The sequence below is a fragment of the Chinchilla lanigera genome, unplaced genomic scaffold (genome assembly GCF_000276665.1).
Source record: "Chinchilla lanigera isolate Chin_1 unplaced genomic scaffold, ChiLan1.0 scaffold00070, whole genome shotgun sequence".
Taxonomy (NCBI): Eukaryota; Metazoa; Chordata; class Mammalia; order Rodentia; family Chinchillidae; genus Chinchilla; species Chinchilla lanigera.
The window spans coordinates 8,849,272-8,867,518 of NW_004955471.1; the positions used below are offsets into that span (position 1 = coordinate 8,849,272).

The 18,247-nt window shown below is 38.0% G+C and overlaps 1 protein-coding gene across 6 annotated transcripts in view; it reads right to left on the minus strand.

Moving 5' to 3' along the window:
• Nucleotides 1-11,634: 11,634 nt before the first annotated feature.
• Rxfp1 (relaxin/insulin-like family peptide receptor 1) overlaps nt 11,635-18,247 on the minus strand; it is a 102,111-nt gene continuing 95,498 nt past the window's right edge. For all 6 annotated transcript variants that reach the window (XM_013522861.1, XM_005400937.2, XM_013522859.1 and 3 more), the window contains 4 exons: nt 17,910-18,139; nt 16,321-16,731; nt 15,261-15,479; nt 11,635-13,237 (listed from right to left, as the gene is read on the minus strand). In XM_013522861.1, coding sequence (XP_013378315.1) covers nt 12,936-13,237; nt 15,261-15,479; nt 16,321-16,731; nt 17,910-18,139 — 1,162 coding nt within the window. In that variant the 3' untranslated portion in view covers nt 11,635-12,935. The remainder of the gene's footprint in view (nt 13,238-15,260; nt 15,480-16,320; nt 16,732-17,909; nt 18,140-18,247) is intronic.

Consider the following 18,247-nt stretch of genomic DNA (forward strand, 5'->3'; position numbering starts at 1 on the left):
GATGGTGAACCTTTCAGGTATTTAAATGATGCAAACAGTCCATTGTGGCACTCATGCCATAAGTGTGCCACTACTGACCTAGTATCTTGAGAATATTTTGGAGTGCTTGTTTGGTGCTTTGTTTATGTGCTCTATCATGCAAGATCTTATTTATAAAATCCATCAATTTTGAAAGATGGTGTTGCAGCATTTGTTGATGTGGGTTGTAAATTGTTTTATGGTTTGAAATAATTCACCTCCAGCTCTCCTGGTCTTTAGGGTTGGTGTTGTGAAGTCTGCTGTAATTCTAGTGGGTTTTCCTTTACAAATAATTTGTTGCTTTTCTATAAGTGTTTTTAAAATACCATTATTGTATTGGCTTCCTGGATTTTGTCTATGATGTGTTTTGTGGAGGCTATTTCCTGATTGTGCCTATTTGGGGTTCTACATGTTTCAATTATCTGCAGGTTAATTTCTTTTCCCTTATTTGGAAAACTTACTATTATTTCACTGAACAGGTTTTTTTTAAAATGCTATTTGTGCCATTTTCTGACTTGCCACTCATTCCAACTAACCTTAGGTGAGGCTTCTTTTATCATCTAGGAGCTGTTGGATCTCTTTTTCACATTCTGTTGTCTTTAAGATGTTGCTTATTACCGTAATTAGTCACTGACTGCAGCCCTATCTTCTAGTTAACTCTGTCCTCATATTGGTCACTTCTGCTGCTCGTTCCTTCAATAGAAGATTTAATGGAGATTCTAATTCTTTTTGGATCACACACATTTGCATCATTTTGCTCCTTTTTTCATGTCTTCCTTAGACTGACTTTATTTAATTGGTCCAGTGTCTTGTTACCTGTATCTTCTGTGTTGCCAACTGCCTTATTTAACTGCTTTGTTACCTCCTCAGTGCCATTTCAGGTCATTCTAGTGTGAGGCTTTTGCTTTCCTCCTCTTCAATACCCCATGGATCAGCTTGGGGTAGTTGGGAGTTTTGAGAGGCATCTCATTGTCTTGTCCTATCATGGCTTTATTTCTGTTGTTTTCTCTTGAGGCTTGTGGGTTTATTGTCGTGTAAATTTTGCTTCTAGTATGGAGACCTCTTCAGTTAATGTCTGCTTTTCAATGGTGTTCCCTGGGCCTGCGTAACTACCAGCCTTTATCCCTGTCCCAGGATCCAACCACCTCTGTTTACTGGAGATGGGAGGTTGCAGTGTGTTTGTCTAATACCCTGTTTCCTCCAAATGGGCCATAGTATTATTCATAAACCCTAGGTAATGTAGATACTGGCATCTGAAGAAAACCAATTAATAGAAACAGTTATGGCTGTAGTAATAAAATCAGTATCAATTACTGCATTAAATACTTACAGTATGAACAATAACTTACCTACAGTAAATATCTACTAAAAGGAAATTTACTAACAATAGCATAGCATTCAACAAGAGTATAAAGTTAACTATCTAGCGATTCATAAACCTTAATAGTTTTGCTAGTAAAGGTGGAAAGGGTGGGAAACCAGAGAATTTAAAAAAAGTAAAAGCTGAAAAATTAATTGATGAGACATGCATGATGAGAGAGAAGAAATATGGGGAGGTCCTACTAAGGAATAAAAGGAAATAAATAGTGACAGAAAACAGTCACTAGAAAGAACAAACAAGAAAAGGAAGAAAAAGATAAACAACAAAATCAGGAGATAAAAGAAAGAGAAAAAGTAAGGTACGAGAAAAATCCCTAACCCTGAAAAAAATGGAGGCTAGATACAAAATCACAGAAAGATTGAGGCAAGGAAAATTCCTGTGTTACACCAGGAACAGTTTCTTTCCACCATCTGAGTCTTGGAATCCAGCCAGATAAGACTTTCTTTGCCTTGCTTTCAGGCTATGGGTTTCTGAGGTACCCTCCTTGCACTAGAGGCCCCTCTGTTCCTTCCTTCCAGTCTGTGGTTACCTTCACGTTGGGTCCTTGCTCCTGTTTGTAGATGGGGAACACAATCAGCTCTGTTTTCTGCTGGACATAGGCTGCAAGGTGAGGATTCAAGTGTGCCTTTGGACTTTACTTTCACAGTCGTAGGGTCTGGGTACTCTCTTCTCTCCCTGGGTGTTGTCTCCTCTAGGATTGGGTCAATTCATTTCCATCTCTGGTGCTCCACGCTTTGCTCCCCTGTGGGACGTTGCTTCTCCCATGTGTGTGTGCTCTACTCTGGGTCGCTTTTTTGTTCCGGCTCTTCTGTCTTACAAGGAGACAGGGTCTGGCTCCTGGGCCACAGGTCTGTTTCTTCATGCATACATGCACACGTGTGTGTGTGTGTGTGTGTGTGTGTGTGTTTGTGAGCTGCTTTGGGTTTGATCTCTCCCTTGGGTGGGGGTGCTTCTAGTCTTCTCTCTCATGGAGGGGGATCCCTTCCAGATCAGCTCTTACGTAGGGTTGGGATAATGCTCTGGCTTTTAATAGTTTTAGTTTAAAGAAAGTGGTAGTTTTTCCTTTTTGTAACACAATACTTCATTTTTTAAAAAAAAATTTAATTAGTACATGTTTGCTGACAAAATGATTATGTTCATAATGGGGAGCTGGTACAGGTACATAACACATCTCCCTTTACACTCCCCCTCTCTTGGCCCACTTCCCATTTACAAAATATCTACCTTCCCCATTTCTTATTATTTATTTTATATTTTAAAGGGTATATTTTGGGAAGGAGATCATAGAAGTCAATTCACTCCACATATAGAGTTTACAGATACTTACATACTTTTATATACTTTACCCTTACCAAGAGAATGCATAGACACTGAATAGTCTAAATCTGGAGATAGGATATGTATGATGTGGTATCTTACAGAACATAAAACAGAGTATGATTTTAACCAAGTTCACATAAATTTTATTTGAAAGCACTAAGGTTAGCACTTGTTCCTCTGCATATCACACCTGTGGCTTTTCTCTTGAGGTTATGGGACCAATAGTATGTTACTTCTTCTGAAAATTACATTATTCTCTTTGGCTTTAGATACTGCATTGTCCCAGAAAATTTTACCTAATGCTTTATAAAGAACAATGATACAGAGCCAGGTGTGATGACATATGGCTATAATCACAGCACTGAGAAGGCTGAGGCAGAAGGATTGCCAAAGTTTGAGGCCACCCTGGGCTACACAGTGAGTTCAAGTTCAGCCTGAACCACTCAGCAAGACTCTGTCTCCAAAAGCAATGATACAAACATCCACAGAACAAATAAATATCCTGAAAGTAAAGGTGCAGTATTTCACTGGGTATACAGTAACTATTTAAAGATTGTCTCAAAAATCCAGCACATAAATACGCACATAGAAGGCATGACTGCATATAAAAATATGTTAGCATCTTAAATTACAACTCTGATAAGTCCATATTTTGTTCTTTATAAGTTAAAAAATATATATAGATGTATAAACTTATAATTTATATAAAATTACTCTCTAAGAGACAGAATCACACACATGAAGTTTTCTTCTGTTACAGTAATTTGGGAAGAACATTAGAACAAAGATTAGAAGAGCCTGCTGCCTCTGGGGGTGGCCCAGCCTGCGTCACCCCACTGCCCCCACCTCTCTGCACTCGTCCCCTCTCACCTGAGCAGGACGGCTTGGCTGGTGGCACCACTGTTGTCTGAGCGCCCAGAACTCTCTGGGTTGGACACTGCATGTGGGGAATCTCCCAAGACCCACTGAAGTTTGCTCGGATCAGCAGGCCACCACTGCCTGCAGTCGTTCTCCACAGATGCTTCAGGGTCATTAGCCAAGTGGAAAGAGAAAGGGACCCCAAATTGCTCTTGTACTTCTGCTTTTCCCAGTCTTGGGGAGAACACCAGCTCATGCACACGTGCACATGCCTGTTGGCAGCATGGGGGTGGGTAGGGTATCATGTACAGCACCTTGGGAGGTGTGAATGTCCCAATTCACTCCTTAACCTTTACATAATAATAAAGAGTTGCATGATGTGTGTAGTTTATCAAAAACACAGTAATTTTCCTAGTGTATCCACCAGAAAGCTATAAAATGTGCCTAGTTTATCAGAAACAACAATTTCATACTGCACTCACCATTCAAGTTGACATCTTTGGCTTGCAGGAAGGTGGTTATTGTCTGGAAGGAGCGTTCCTTTCCATAAGAACATGAAGAATCTGGCTGTCTGGTGTCCTTTTTCTCCTTGGGAGACCTGCTTCTGGCTCACTAGAGGTTCAACCTTTTCAGAACTAGAAACTGACCTATGGTTATCTGTTTCTGTCTTTTCTTTAACAACACCATTCTGTATATGATATGATATTGTCATTAAGCAAGTGAATACAGTGATTGGCCTTTTCTCTCTCTGGATGGTCTACTCTATAATTCTCCGTCCATTTTTTCAGGATTTCCTTTATTTTACAAAAACAATTTTGCTGCACTGATTGTTGATACTCCCCCTCCTCTTTGGAAGCCTCCTCACTGCCCTTCTCTGTTGCTCAGCCAGAAGCTGCTGAAGTTCCTGTGTAGACAGCTCCTCTGTGCCTTCCTCCACTTCCTCCCTCAGTTTCCCAACATCACCACTGTCTACCTGAGAGCCTATGACTCTGCTATAGGGACAGTGTCATCAACCACAGGGTCAGTAGAAGACTCAGGCTCCTCTACACAGCCTTCAAATTCTCTCTCTTGTATAATTTTAGGCTATGCTTTCTAGGCAGATCTCAGTGTGCTTAGAGAGGCATTGGCCCAGGATTTCTCAATTAACCCCATGCAGGAAAGGATGTTGTAATGTTCCTTCCAGCACTCTTTAAGGGTTAAATTTACCTGAGACCATCTGGAAGCACTTCAGGAACATTTCCTTGGTATATAGCTCCTTAAAGTTAGCTGTAACCTGTTGGTCCATAGGTGGAGGAAGAGGCTGAAGCTGGAAATTGGTCACATGTGGGGCAAGGCAAGGCAAGTCTGAAAACGAAGAAAGCCCAAGGCAAAACAAGCTACTTCAATCCAGAGACCACCAGGCTCAGCTGGAGACAAACCAAGCCAGTGGTTGTTGCTAGGTAGGGCTGTGTCACATGACACTAACTTTGTCAAATGTATAAATAAACAGTCTTATGGTAGTTGAACCATTCACTTTCCTTCCATCTGGAGAGAGAGGGCTCCACCTGACCTCAGCTTTTGTCTCTTTATTTTTCCTATCCTCTTGCTGCCCTCTCCCCACCCCAGGAACATTGAGAGCTGCAAGGGAAGCAGCACATAGGCTGCAGTAGAGGAGTAGTATTAGATGGGAAGAACTCTACTGAGAGGCATGGAAATTCTTCAGCCAATTCCTCCAAATCTTGTGGGTGAGCAGGAGGATTGTCCATTGTGAGGAGAACCTTGAATAGTAAAACCTTTGTCCTCTAGATATTTCTTAACAGTAGGATAGAAACCTTCCCTGATCTACTCAAGAAAAATTACTATTGTTACCCAGACATTTTCTTCTATTCCTGGGTAAAATATCTTCTGTTGGGCATTTTCTTCCACAAAAGGCCAGTTTCATCATAGTTGAAAACTTGATGAGATTAAAAGCCATTTTTCTGTGTCATCATTTTGAAGTGGTGTATGTAACTGTCAGCAACCCTTTTATCAGCAGTGGCTGCTTCATGGTGCCTAGTTATACTATGAACCTCAGTTCTTACTTTAAAATTGTGAACCCACCCCTTTTACTATTGTCAATCATTGATGGATTATCCTTTATGAGTTCTGCATTTATAGCCCTAGCTTTTTCACAAGCTATAAACTCAGATAGTCCATAATCTGCCATCTGCCTTGTGCTTATCCTCACTAATAATAGCCTTCAGTAACACATTTAGCAACACTAGCTTCCTTATACAAATCTTTTCTTTGTAATATTGTTGAGATGGTGGATTTTGACATGCTGTATGTATTAGTGAGATTGGTCGCACACACATCACTCTCATATTCTCCACATTTTCCTCCTTCTTTTCAATCGTGATTGATTTCTTTACCTTCCCTTCCTTCATTAGCTTCTTTCCTGGGTTTCTCGGGCCTGTTATGATAGCAGTAATCCTAGTGATTATAAGCATTGACCAAAGTCACATCCACAAACAAGAGCATATGGGCTCATACTGAAGCTTAGATACACTTACACAGTTTTTCTGGCATTGCAAGTTTTTGTATACAACTGCACAAGCAGCTGGCATTTGGGCTGTAACTCAAGACTTTGGTTGTAAGTTAAGCCTAAACTTCTGGTCATAACCCAGGTTGTCCATATGTGAGGTGGTCTTGAGGGTCCACTGTGTTTGCTTTGTTTAAAAGATGAGTAACATGTGGATACAGAGTTAATTTTTGTGGAACAAGACTGGTTACAAGGAAATATGTGGAATGAAGTACAGTGCTGAGTGTAATGTGGGAAGAGTGCTATTTTATCTGAGGTGAAGAAAACATTTGATTAAAAAAGTGAGTTAGATGCTCACAGGTGGACTTGTTCTGCATTTGTATGTGAGTTTACTGATGTTATTTGTTAGGCCTTGGAGAATTTGTTCTTTGATGTTTACGTTCCTGTAAGGTGCTGTTAGGTAAAAATAGTGGAACTGTACCTTTGGTACCCAGGTATTAGTAAGGGTCATTTATGATGAAATCCTTTATACACTTTTGGCACTTAGAATCAAGGGGTTCAGTTCTTGACCTAAATGAGCCTCCAGAGTGTTTTTCCAGTTAAACAAAATACTGAATTATGAGTATTGTTCTAGCAGACATATTTCCTCTATGCTTATAGAATATTAAAGTATTTCAAGGTGTGGGCTGTAGTATGGCTTGGTGGTAGAACATGTGCTTAGCATGTTTGAGACCTTGGGTTAAAGAATTTCTTAGGTTTCCTGAATGAGCCTGTGTTTTCATTTGAACATCTATTACTTTTGAAGAAAATAATTTGGGTTTTGGATTTAGGTTATAATCTAGTTTTTGACTATCAAGTGAGAATAGAATTTAACTTCCATTTGACTTTATTTTTTTGAAAGCAGGCAACATTCTTTTAACTGAATTTCTTGAGGCCACATCTGCAGTATCAGCTCAAGTGGAAGAGCTTGCCCTCAAGGGTACAGAAAATACATGCTTTGTTAAGACATCTCCGGGCCTCCCCAGGGAAGGTTAAGACTCCCTGAACCTGACCACTGATGTGGTTTGCCTGGCAGTGTAAATCATGCCTGCTGGCATGCTTCACACTTCCTCAGTACTGTTTGCACATACGCCACATACATAGTGTAACCTCTTTCCGGTAGGCCTACATTCCTGGAATGACAGTTTCCATGACATCTGTGAAAGCAGAATACTGATAATGTTATTTTTTGGTGGTGAGCAATCCTTATTTATCCTTAAATACTTTCCACTGTCAAAAATTTTGCAGATGCCTTTATGAAAGTTAATTCCATCAGTAAATAATTAATATGCATAGTGCCCCAGTGTTACCAGTGGCAAAGTAGGTAATTGTTTTGCAAGAAAGTGCCCAGAGGGGCAGTGTTTGAAGTTAGGCTTCATTTTATGGACCAAAGGAGGTGACTATAGTCGCTGGTGGTTGGTTCAGTTCCACTGGGCTAAGTTCTTTAAAACCAATGGTTGCATTTTACTTTTGTATTCCCAGCACCTCAGAAGTGCGCCTTACAGCACTCACTAAATGTGTGTCAAATAGAACCCTGACAAATATAATTAAAAGCTATTTTTTCTTTCTACTTTTTAAATCTGAAGATTGTTTTTCTAAAAATAAATGTATGAATCAGAACGTCATTGACTTGAAGGGAAACTTTTTTAAATGAGGATTTGAATTTTTATAGTAGCTTTTAAAAATATGTATTTTTTGCCCTTTACTTCAGAAAAGGAAAGTCTGTTTAGAAAAATACATATTTTAACTTATTTAACAAATAGAAGCAGCATTTTTAATGTTAACTGGTTTTGTTATAGGCAGGTGAGTTAGATAAAAATTTTATAGGCGGTCAGATAGGGCCAGGCCCCTGAAGGAGCCAACATGAAAGACAAGATAAAATACCTGTGGGCCTGACCTCAAGACAAAAGGACTAAACAAATGCACCCACATACCTCCCTGGGTGTGAACATAAGAGATTGATATTCTAAATAAGTAACAACCACCTTTAAAAAGCCAGAAACACTCACTAGCCCAACCCCCTACAGGAAAAGCCTTGTCCTATATTCATGCCCCCTTTCTACTGGACTCACTTCCCCATTTGATCCCCATTTACTCAATTTAACCTGAACTATTATATTTCTAACCTTATTAGCTGACCATAGTTTTGTCCCACCTCATGCCCACCTTGTAATTTCCCATTTTCCCCCTATCTTGGACCCGCCTCACCTTGGGGTTTTTGCTCTATAAAGTCCCTGGGAAGAGCAAGGTCCTTGGCAACCCTCTCGGGCCCCTCTGTCCTCTCTTGGACAGAAGCTTTCTTTCCCTCAATAAACATATTCTGCTCTTAACCTCCGTTGTTCCTAAAATTCATTCTTTGATTTTAGAGAACACGAACTTGTCCCAGATATCATTCAGGTTGGGAGTTTTTATTTTCCTGTATCAGTTGCACAGTTAACATTTCACGTTTTTGATAATTTATGTATTGGTGTCTTTAAAATGCCTTGTCAGATTTATGGTTTTATGCTATTACTTTTGGAGATTTGCAAGTTATTTACATAATACTCTGTTCCTAATGCATCATGTTTAAATATATAATTGTTTCCATATCATTTGACCTTGGTGATGACCTTTTATTTTACAACTCCTTTAGCTTATGTTGTTCTTTTGGTAGCTTGTGTCACATGTCAACAAATAAATCAACTAATGATCTACTATATATAACTTCTAGACATCTCTAATTCTGTGTAGCATCTTAACTGTGTAGATAAAGAGATGTGCAGAGAATTACATTTAAAGCCCCATAAAGGGGTTATGAAAGGGTTCAATTGGATGGGTAAAGAGTAATTTTGTTAAGAATATCATAGTTTTTTAATTTTTTTAAAATTAAAGATCACACATATGATGTGATTTCTACTCCAAAGGGATGCTTACTTCAGTATTATAAAATAGATTTCTTATATGATTATGTCCTGAAAATTGTAGCTTTTTAGCTAGACTTGATGGCACATGCCTATAATCCCAGCACTTTGGACTCTGAGGCAGAAGGATGGCGAGTTTGAGGTTAGTCTGGGCTACATAGTGAGATCTTTTTTCAAAAAACAAAAAAAAATTTAAATGTCAACAATAGACTTACTAGAAACATAATTTTATTTACATATTTCAAACATATAGGAAGGTGAGTGATTTAAAAAGCACACACCAATTCCCACCATGCAGATTTAATGACTATTTGACAGTATTTTCTCCAGATCTATGTATGTATGCCTTTATGTGGTAGCTTGTGTTTTGCTTTTTTGCTGTGCTGGGGAGCTGGAGACTAAACTCAGGTGCTTCACCAAATAAATGTCCTGCACTAAGTTCCACCTCACCTCCCTTCTTTGTGTTTTTATATTTTTAACATGTGTGTATGTTTTTAAATCACTATAAAATGCTGTTTCATGTATTTGTTCTCCAGCATGCGGATGGCTCAGTGATTTCCTCTCTCCTGGAACTCCCGGTTGTGTGTAACCGTCACCTACACTGAAGCGTGCTGACTGTAACCACCAGAATTTTGAGGCAATGAAGCGTGTGATTTCTGAGGCCGTGTTTTTAAAGCACTTCTCTATTTTATCTTTTCCTTGTCATTTTGTAGATAATATGCATTTCGCATATTAATGATGTTACACATATTTCAGCAGTCTTTCATAGTGTGGTTGATTGTTGTACTTTGATTATGCAGTCTCCTTGAATAAAGATTTCTATTTTTAATATATTCTTACTAATCTCATAATGGTTTGTTCTTTCTGGGTTTTGTATAGGAAGTGTCATAAAGATACATCCTATTTGTCTTTCCAAAAGTTTAAAATACTTTTTAACATGTAAGTGTCTAATCCAACTGAGATTTTTTTTTTTCTTTTTGTATTATTTTAGGATCTTGGTTTACTTTTTGCAATGGTCTAGCTTTTCCTTCATGTATTAATATTTCTAACGCAATGTCTGTCATTCACTTACTTTGTAAGTTCCAAGTTCTGAGCTCTTTGTATTCTTTCCTTTTTACATATTGGCTTAATGCAATGCTAAGACCCCCCTGTGAGTTCTCCTTACAGGCTGCCCATCCTCTTAGCAAGAAAGAATTCTGCCTGATAGCCTTTGAATTGAGAATGGCTCTTCTTGGTTCTACAGCAACCCTCCAGCCTTTGGATTTGAACTGGCAGATTTTAGAATTGCCAGCTGCCATAATCATATAAGCTAATTACTTGCATTATCCCATATATCTATATCTATATCTATAATCTATATCTGTATCACCTATATCTATATTTATCTCTATCTCTAACTTTATCTCTTTATATCGACATCCATATCACCTATATCTATATTATCTATATCATCGATGTCATCTATATCTATATATCTATCTGGATCTGTATTTCTTTTTTTTCTTTTTTTTTTTTTGTTTTTTGGTTTTTTTCCCATTCCAGGAATCGAACTCATGACGTCATGCTTGCCAGGTAGGCACTGTGCCACTGAGCTAAATCCCCAGCCCCGTGGATCTGTATTTCTATGGAGAACTCAATAATGTGTTACCCAAAACCAATGTACTAGTATCTTCATAACATTCAAGTTTTCACTCTTGACATTGCTTTTTTGACAACTCTAAAATCCCATAATGATCACCTGATTGAATCGATCATCACCTTCTTAGCCACCACTCTTTCCCCTAGTAATCACTAATCTTTCTAGCTTTATGAATGTGTTTATTTTAGATATGTCACATACATTGAATTGTACAGTATTTTTCCTTTTATGTTTACCATGTATCACATTTTCATGTAGTATCTTTCAGAACTTAATTTCTTTTAATACTATCCCATTGTGTATATATGTCATATTTTGTTTACTTATCCGGGCACTTGGGTTGTTTTCCTCACTTATTACAAATAATGCTGCAGTAAACATTTGCACAAAAGCATGTTTAAGTCCTATTTTCAGCTCTTTTGGATTTCTAGAAGTGAAATCTCTGGGTGTTATGGTTTAGGTCCAGAATGTTTCCCAAAAGCCTCATGCTCACAGTGGAGCCTTTGGATTGTGAGTGGGTCGTGGGGGCCCTACACTAATTAGTGGACAAATCCATTGACAAGCTCAAAGCCTAATGCGTTAGTAGGCAGTGAGCCAGTCAGTGGGGTCCTGACCTAGAAAGGTCTGTCCTTCCCCTCTGTCCTTTCTGGCTGCCATGGATTGAGCAGCTTTCTACTACCAGTCCTTCCACCATGCTGATTCTGCCTTGGAGCCAGCTGACCATGGATCAAACCCACTGAAACTATGAACCAAAATGAACCTATCTTTTCCATTTTGGGTGTCAGATATCTTGTCTCAGTGACAGGAAAGTGACTAACATACTGGGTCACATGGGAATTATATTTTTAATTATTTTTTTGAGAGCTGTCAAACTTTTCTATGTGGCACACCATGTTACATCCCCACTGGCACTGGATAAGGCTTTTAATGTCTACACATTTCCAACATTTATTTGTTGATAATAATCTCCTCTACCAAGTGAGAAGTGTTTTCACATTGTGGCTTTAATTTAGATTTCAGGAATGACAGGTTATGTGAGACACATTTTTACGTGCTTATTGGTCATTTGTAAAACTTTTTCGAATATATGCTTATTCAAATTCTTTGTCTATTTAAATTTTTTTAATGTTGTGTTGTAAGAGTTCTTTGTATATTCTATCTGGTAAACCTTTTTCAGAGAAAAGACTTGCATTATTTCTCATATCCTGGTAGGTTGTCTTTTTACTCTCTTAATAAACTCCTTTGATGCACAGAAATTGATTTAGAAGAAACCCAATTTATTTATATTTCCTTTTTTGCTCATGCTTTTAGTATCAGATCTATGAATTTATTGGAAAATCCAGTGTTGAAGATTTGCCATTATGTTTTCTTCTAAGAATTTTATATTTTGATTCTTATATTTTAATTGACTTTGGTAGATTATGTGAAGTTTGCATTCAATTTTTTTCTTTTTCACGTGAATATTCAGGTGTCTCAGCATCATTCGTTGGAAACATCATTCTTTATTCCTTTGGTGATCTTGGCACCCTCATTAAAAGCTGATGGACTGAAAACCTGCTTTTTTATTTCCGGACTCAGTTCTCTTCCACTGATCTAAATGTTCATCTTCATTCTCACTTTCTGGCTTGCTCCTTTGCAGTACCCCTGCTGTCCTAATTCCGTAGGAGGATGCGAAGCAAAGAGAAAACTGAGCAAGAAGTGACTGAGATGTTGTTCAGGGCTTGTAGAAAAGTATCTTTTGCTCACAGTAGCAAATATGTTGTACTGGCTTTCAGGTGTATGGAGATTGAAGAGAGATAAGAATTCTTAAAATGGAATATTTGTGTTTTGCAGACATATTTTCTCTGATACGCATGCCACATGAGACGTGACTTTAAAATAGGCTCAGTGGATGGACTTTGTGTTGTCTTTTGTAGTGGAGCACAACTCACAGGCTGAGAAGGTTCCTTCCATGCTGCCTGTTTTCCGTGATCTACTGTAATGCAATGTACATAGTGGGTGCTCCATAAAGGAATGATAGAAGAACAAGTTAACCTCTCTGAGGTGGATTTATCTTAATTTCTTATGCAAAATATATACTTACATGTACACATTATGTTTATAATTATAATTACTTTCTTTTAAATAAGCTTTAACTGCTGTTTCTTTTATGTCCCTGTAAGCTAATTTGTCTTAGCCATTATTATAAACTATTAATTTTATGGTATTTATTTCATGCCCAGAAATCCCTCCTGGAGCACCCCACTGTATTGTCTGTGAAGAAATGTGCTTTTGAGTCAGCTATGAATAGGAATTGAGTTGAGTTGTTTGAGAAACCAGTGATACTTCACAGGGGTTGGTCAAAGCAGCTGGCTTCCTGAACTCCAGGGGTATCTCTTGCAATGGCCACATCTCTACCCATATGAATGATGGAAGGAACTTTTTCTGACTTCCTTTGCTGTCAATAGACCTTCTTTGCCGGTAGTTGTACCAAAATTGGTGGATTGTTTCTTTGAATGGTCTTGTGGTCAGAGTATAAAGAATTGGGTTCAAAGCACTGTTGATAGGCAGAATAAAAATCACCACCCAAGAGGTTATTGTACCTGGAAGAGAAAAATGAAATAGTTTGTGTGTGTATAGGTGTTTACAAGGATAGAAACCCTTTCCTGTGTCTTCCAGCCCTAGCCCATTGTTGAGTCTTAATTTTTTCCTTTGATGTCATGTACTTAATACCAGCTCTCCATTTTCCCAGGGTGTCTTCTCAGACAGCCAGTGTTTGAGGGGAGTGCGGAGGGTTCTTAGCTAAAGTAGCTTCTCCTGACTACATCTTCAGGAGTATTCCATTCAGTAGAAATGTTTTCCACAAAGTAATGATAGAGGATTATGATTGCAATATAAGAAAACCATATTGTTTAGTGTTTAAATCATACCTTTTCCAAATGTGTTAACAAGTACATGATACATATAATGTTTCTCAGAATGTGCAGGCTTGTCTTCAGTGGATATTTTCTCCTGATATTTATTTCATTTTAAAAGTAGGTATGCATTTTTAGACTTTGGACCAATATTTATTTCAGTGAAAACTTCTTTGGCTAAACTCGATTAAAAATCAACTTAGGGGCTGAGGATATATCTCAGAGATAGAATAGTGTGCATGGTCTGTCCCCAGCACCACAAAATAATAGTAATAATAATAATAATAATATAAAAGTAATAATATATGTACATGATAATTTTATACGTATACATTTAAAATGTAAATATTGCTATACATATCAACAGGACATTTGCTGATTTCTTTATTGCGCAAAAATGTGCAACATAGAGTTTACCATTTTAACCTCTTTCTTTTTGGTGCAGGGGGTTGACCCTGGGGGTTTGCATGTGCTAGGCGAGTGCTCCACCACCTAGTTACACACCCAGCTCCCCATTTAACAACTTTTAGTGTGCAATTCAGTAGTATTAAGTACACTCACTGTGTTTTACAACCATCACCAATCCATCTTCATAACTTTTTGTCTTCCCAAAGTGAAGTTATACCTCTTAAACAGTGATTCTCTATTTTGCCCTGCCCCAGCCCCTACCAACCATCATTATATGTTCTGTCAGTTTGACTGGTCCAGGGAACTGCATGGAAAAGGGATCATAAAACTTTTTCCCTTTTGTGTCTAACTCATTCATTTAGCATAATGTCCTCAAGACTTAGCTGAATTGTTGCATGTGTTAGTGTTTTGCTTTTATTCAGCTGGGTAACAATCCATTGTGTTGTGTATACTACATTCTGTTTATTCATTCTCCTGTGTACGGACACTATATTTTTTCCATCTTTAAGTATTGTCAATAATGCTGCTATGCATATGTGCGTACAAATATCTACTTGAGTTGCTGCTTTCAAATCCTTTGGTAATTTATCCAGAGGTAGAATTGCTGGGTTGAACTCTATTTAATTTTTTGATGGAATAACCACTACCCTATTTCACACAGCATCTACGCCATTTTATATTCACAACAGGAATACACAAATGTCCCAATTTCTCCATGTTCTAGCTGACACTTCATTTTCTATGTGAGGGGGCATTTTGTTTAGGCTTTGAAATGGGGTCTGCTTGTATCTTAGGCTGGACTCCAACTCACAGTCCTCTTGCCTCAGCCTCCTTAGTGCTGTGATTACAGGTGTGTGTCAACACCCTAGCTATGTGTGTAAGATACTAACCACCCTACGGGATGTAACACACATTATTTTTTAAATAATGAGTGTTTTCTTCTATTACCTCTCATACTCTGTTGTAATGTTTTCTCAGTTGAATATTTTCCAAGAGGAAAACTTCTTACATTTTGAAATTTCTTCAATAATAATTTTGACTTAGTCTCCATTCTAATAGCACTACAAACTATTTATTTTGGTTATTGTTCTTTTGCTCCACTAGTAATTGTGTTATTTAGCATTAATATAAAGAACTAAACAACTTCCTGCCAGTAAACATTTATTGATGACAGAGTCTAAAGTCCATACAACTTGGACTTATAATTTTTGAAACTAGTTAGTGTTAAGAATTTTAATTGTGTTCCTCGGAGGAGTACTGTGAAAGCAAAGTATTTCTTTACAGAAAGAAACAGAAGTTGTACCTGGTATTTCTACCTGAAGCAGTGAAAGAAATTTTAGTACAAAAATGGGTATCCAGCATAATGCATCTGTAAATACAATAAAGAAAAACCGCTTGGCAAGGATCATCTCTTTTTTAACTTGATTCCTTATTTCAGTTGCTGTCCTGGTGCTTCGATGAACACTGTAAAACATGCTCCCATAGGAAAACACAATGACGACAAACGCCGCTAAGTTCACGCCTGGTTAGGACAAAAGGGATGTTAACAATGTCTAGGGACACGCTTTCAAAACAAGCAAATAAATAGAGCATCCCCTAAGGTGTTATTATTAAGGATTCAAATGCCATAATACGTGTTTTTCATATTTCATATAGATTCTTAAGTTGCACAGAAATTATTTTTTTTGGTGATGCTGGGGATGGAACCTAGGGTCTTTGGTGCCTAAGCAAGTGAGCTCCATCACTGAGCTACGCCCCTAGCACACCATGAATTCTTTTGAGTTAAAGTATTATTGAAATCATAGAAAAGGATGAGACACTTAACTTTATAACTGAACATTAAAATAAATTTATAGTAAGGTACAAAATACTCTGGGCCCTATGCTTTCTAATATTAGCGATTTTTAAAATAATTTAACTACTTTGTACTGCATTTTGAGACTTTTTCACGGCTGGTTTAGAACAGCTGTATGTGTACTCCTGGGTGAAAGCTATGTGTGGCTACACACATGCATTTGGAAAGATAATAAGCACCTTATGTTCATATTGTTTTATGAATTATGCTCATATTTTATCAGGCAGCCAAAGTATAGTTTGTTTTTTTATTTTTAGGGTTAACACATGAAATACAAGTGATCAGTGTTTTACTGAGTCTATCAGGTTGGAATTTATATGATAAAGCAGTTATTAAGGGGAAAACATCCGTTGGGGATTCTGATAGAATTCATCTCACTCTCAATGAGAAAAAAAAAATGGGTAAAAGATTTGAAATAAAAGTTTGTAAACTTTAGAAGACATGAGTTTTCTATTATGAGTCGTCTCAGCGTCTGAATGAAAGGGCTTTTTCATCTAAAGTTTCTTACCGAGAAAAATTGCGACAGAATAAATCTGGGCCCCAGTACTTTCTGTATCTTCTGAATGGAGAGGGAAGCACACTCCATTGGTGCCGTAGTAGTTTTTGAACACTTCCTTGTTGCTGAGCGGAATGAAAGCCACTATAAACCCAGCAATCCAAATGAGGATCAGAACTGTAATGGTTCTGCATTTTCGAGGCCTTAAACACCTAAAAGGATACACAATACAGATGTATTTTTCCAGAGTCAGAAAGGTCAAAAGTAGAACTGAAACCTCGGTGGAGAGAATGGCCAGAGCGCCCATAAGCTGGCAGTTCGTACTCTCTGTCCACAGCTGTGCGTGCTTATTGTATTCTCCGCGGAACGTGAGGTCCAAAGCCCCGATGACAAATAAGTACACTCCCATGAGGCAGTCGGCACCTACAGGGGCCAGAAAATTTCATGAATTTAGAGAAACACCTAGGCATGATGGAATTATCAATAAACAATAATAACTTTCATACTGAAAAGGCCCAGTTTCTTTTACCTTAGGAGGAAATAATTTTTATTCTTCTAAGAATTAATGGGCTGGCAATGCAATGTAGCTCAGTGGTAGACAGTATGTGTAGCATACATGAGGCCTTGGGATTGTTCTTCAGTACTACACCAAAAAAGCCCCCAAAAACCAAAAATCCCAAACCCAGAACAACAAATAAAGAAATAAACAGACCCTTACTTAACAATGAGGACCTATTCATTCACCCTTTTGTTTTTTTTGTTTGTTTGTTTTTCTCCGGTACTGGGAACCGAACTCACGACCTTGTGCTTGCCAGGCAGGCGCTTTGCCGCTGAGCTAAATCCCCAGCCCCTCATTCACTCTTTTGGTAAGCAGCCTCACCACACTCTCCTGAATTATGCAATCACCCTCAGTTTTCCTTGAAAATGGAAGTCCTCAAGTCTGAAAGAGCAGAGATCTTGTCTCTGTTCTCCATTCTACACGTATCACCAAGAAGTGTAGAATAAATGCATAGAAGTGGTTATGTTGAACGTTCAGGTAGGGACACAGACGGCAACGGTGTCTGACTCAGCTCTTCGGCTGAAGTTCTTCCTGTTCAGCAAACTAAGGATGTCACCGGGAAACTGCCCTACAGAACAGTACTCTGATTCTCTCTTCTCATTTTCACATTTTCTTCTATTTTCAGGCAGTTCCATCCCCAGATTAGTCTCAGTGTGTATACCCTACTTGTTTTTCTTTTTGTAAATTTTTTAAGCAAACATTTCTATCAGAAATTGGCTGAGATGTTCTGACTGTGCAAACATTCTATGTGAAGTTCATAAAATCATTTGTCTGACTCTAATTCTAGCACTGAAGTTATATTCTAATTTTCATTAGGGAAATTGAACTTCACTTGAAATGTAAGTAACAATACAAAGTATTAAACATTTTCTCAATACTGTTTTTTATATAGTTTGTAATGAAAAGAACAATTTGGTTCTAGACTTGGAGCAAGTTTGGGTGTAGGACATGCAATAGCATGGACAAATTATGCTTGAAAATATAATAGCTATGCTTTTGAATATTTCAAAACTAGAGTTCCTCTGTGGTTAGGAATACTCACAGCAGAGAGAAACGATTGACATGGTATGCAGCTTGTTCTCAGACCTGATATAAGGTCGCATGCAGATGACAAAAATGTTTCCAAAACAGGTGACAGCAGATACAACCCAGACAAACACCCTCTGAATGATGCTGGCCAGGAGGTTCTCAAGGGAGGAGAGCCCATCTGTGTTGGGTTTACAGCTGCGAACATGCGGGGCATAGCCACAGTACTGGAATTTCTTAAAATAGCTGGTTTACAAAAAAGATAAAGATGTTACATTTAATTCAGTGGCACCATATATTAATCTTTATTCGTGGCAATTTTCTTGGTAGAAAGATGTCATAATATAAGGTTCC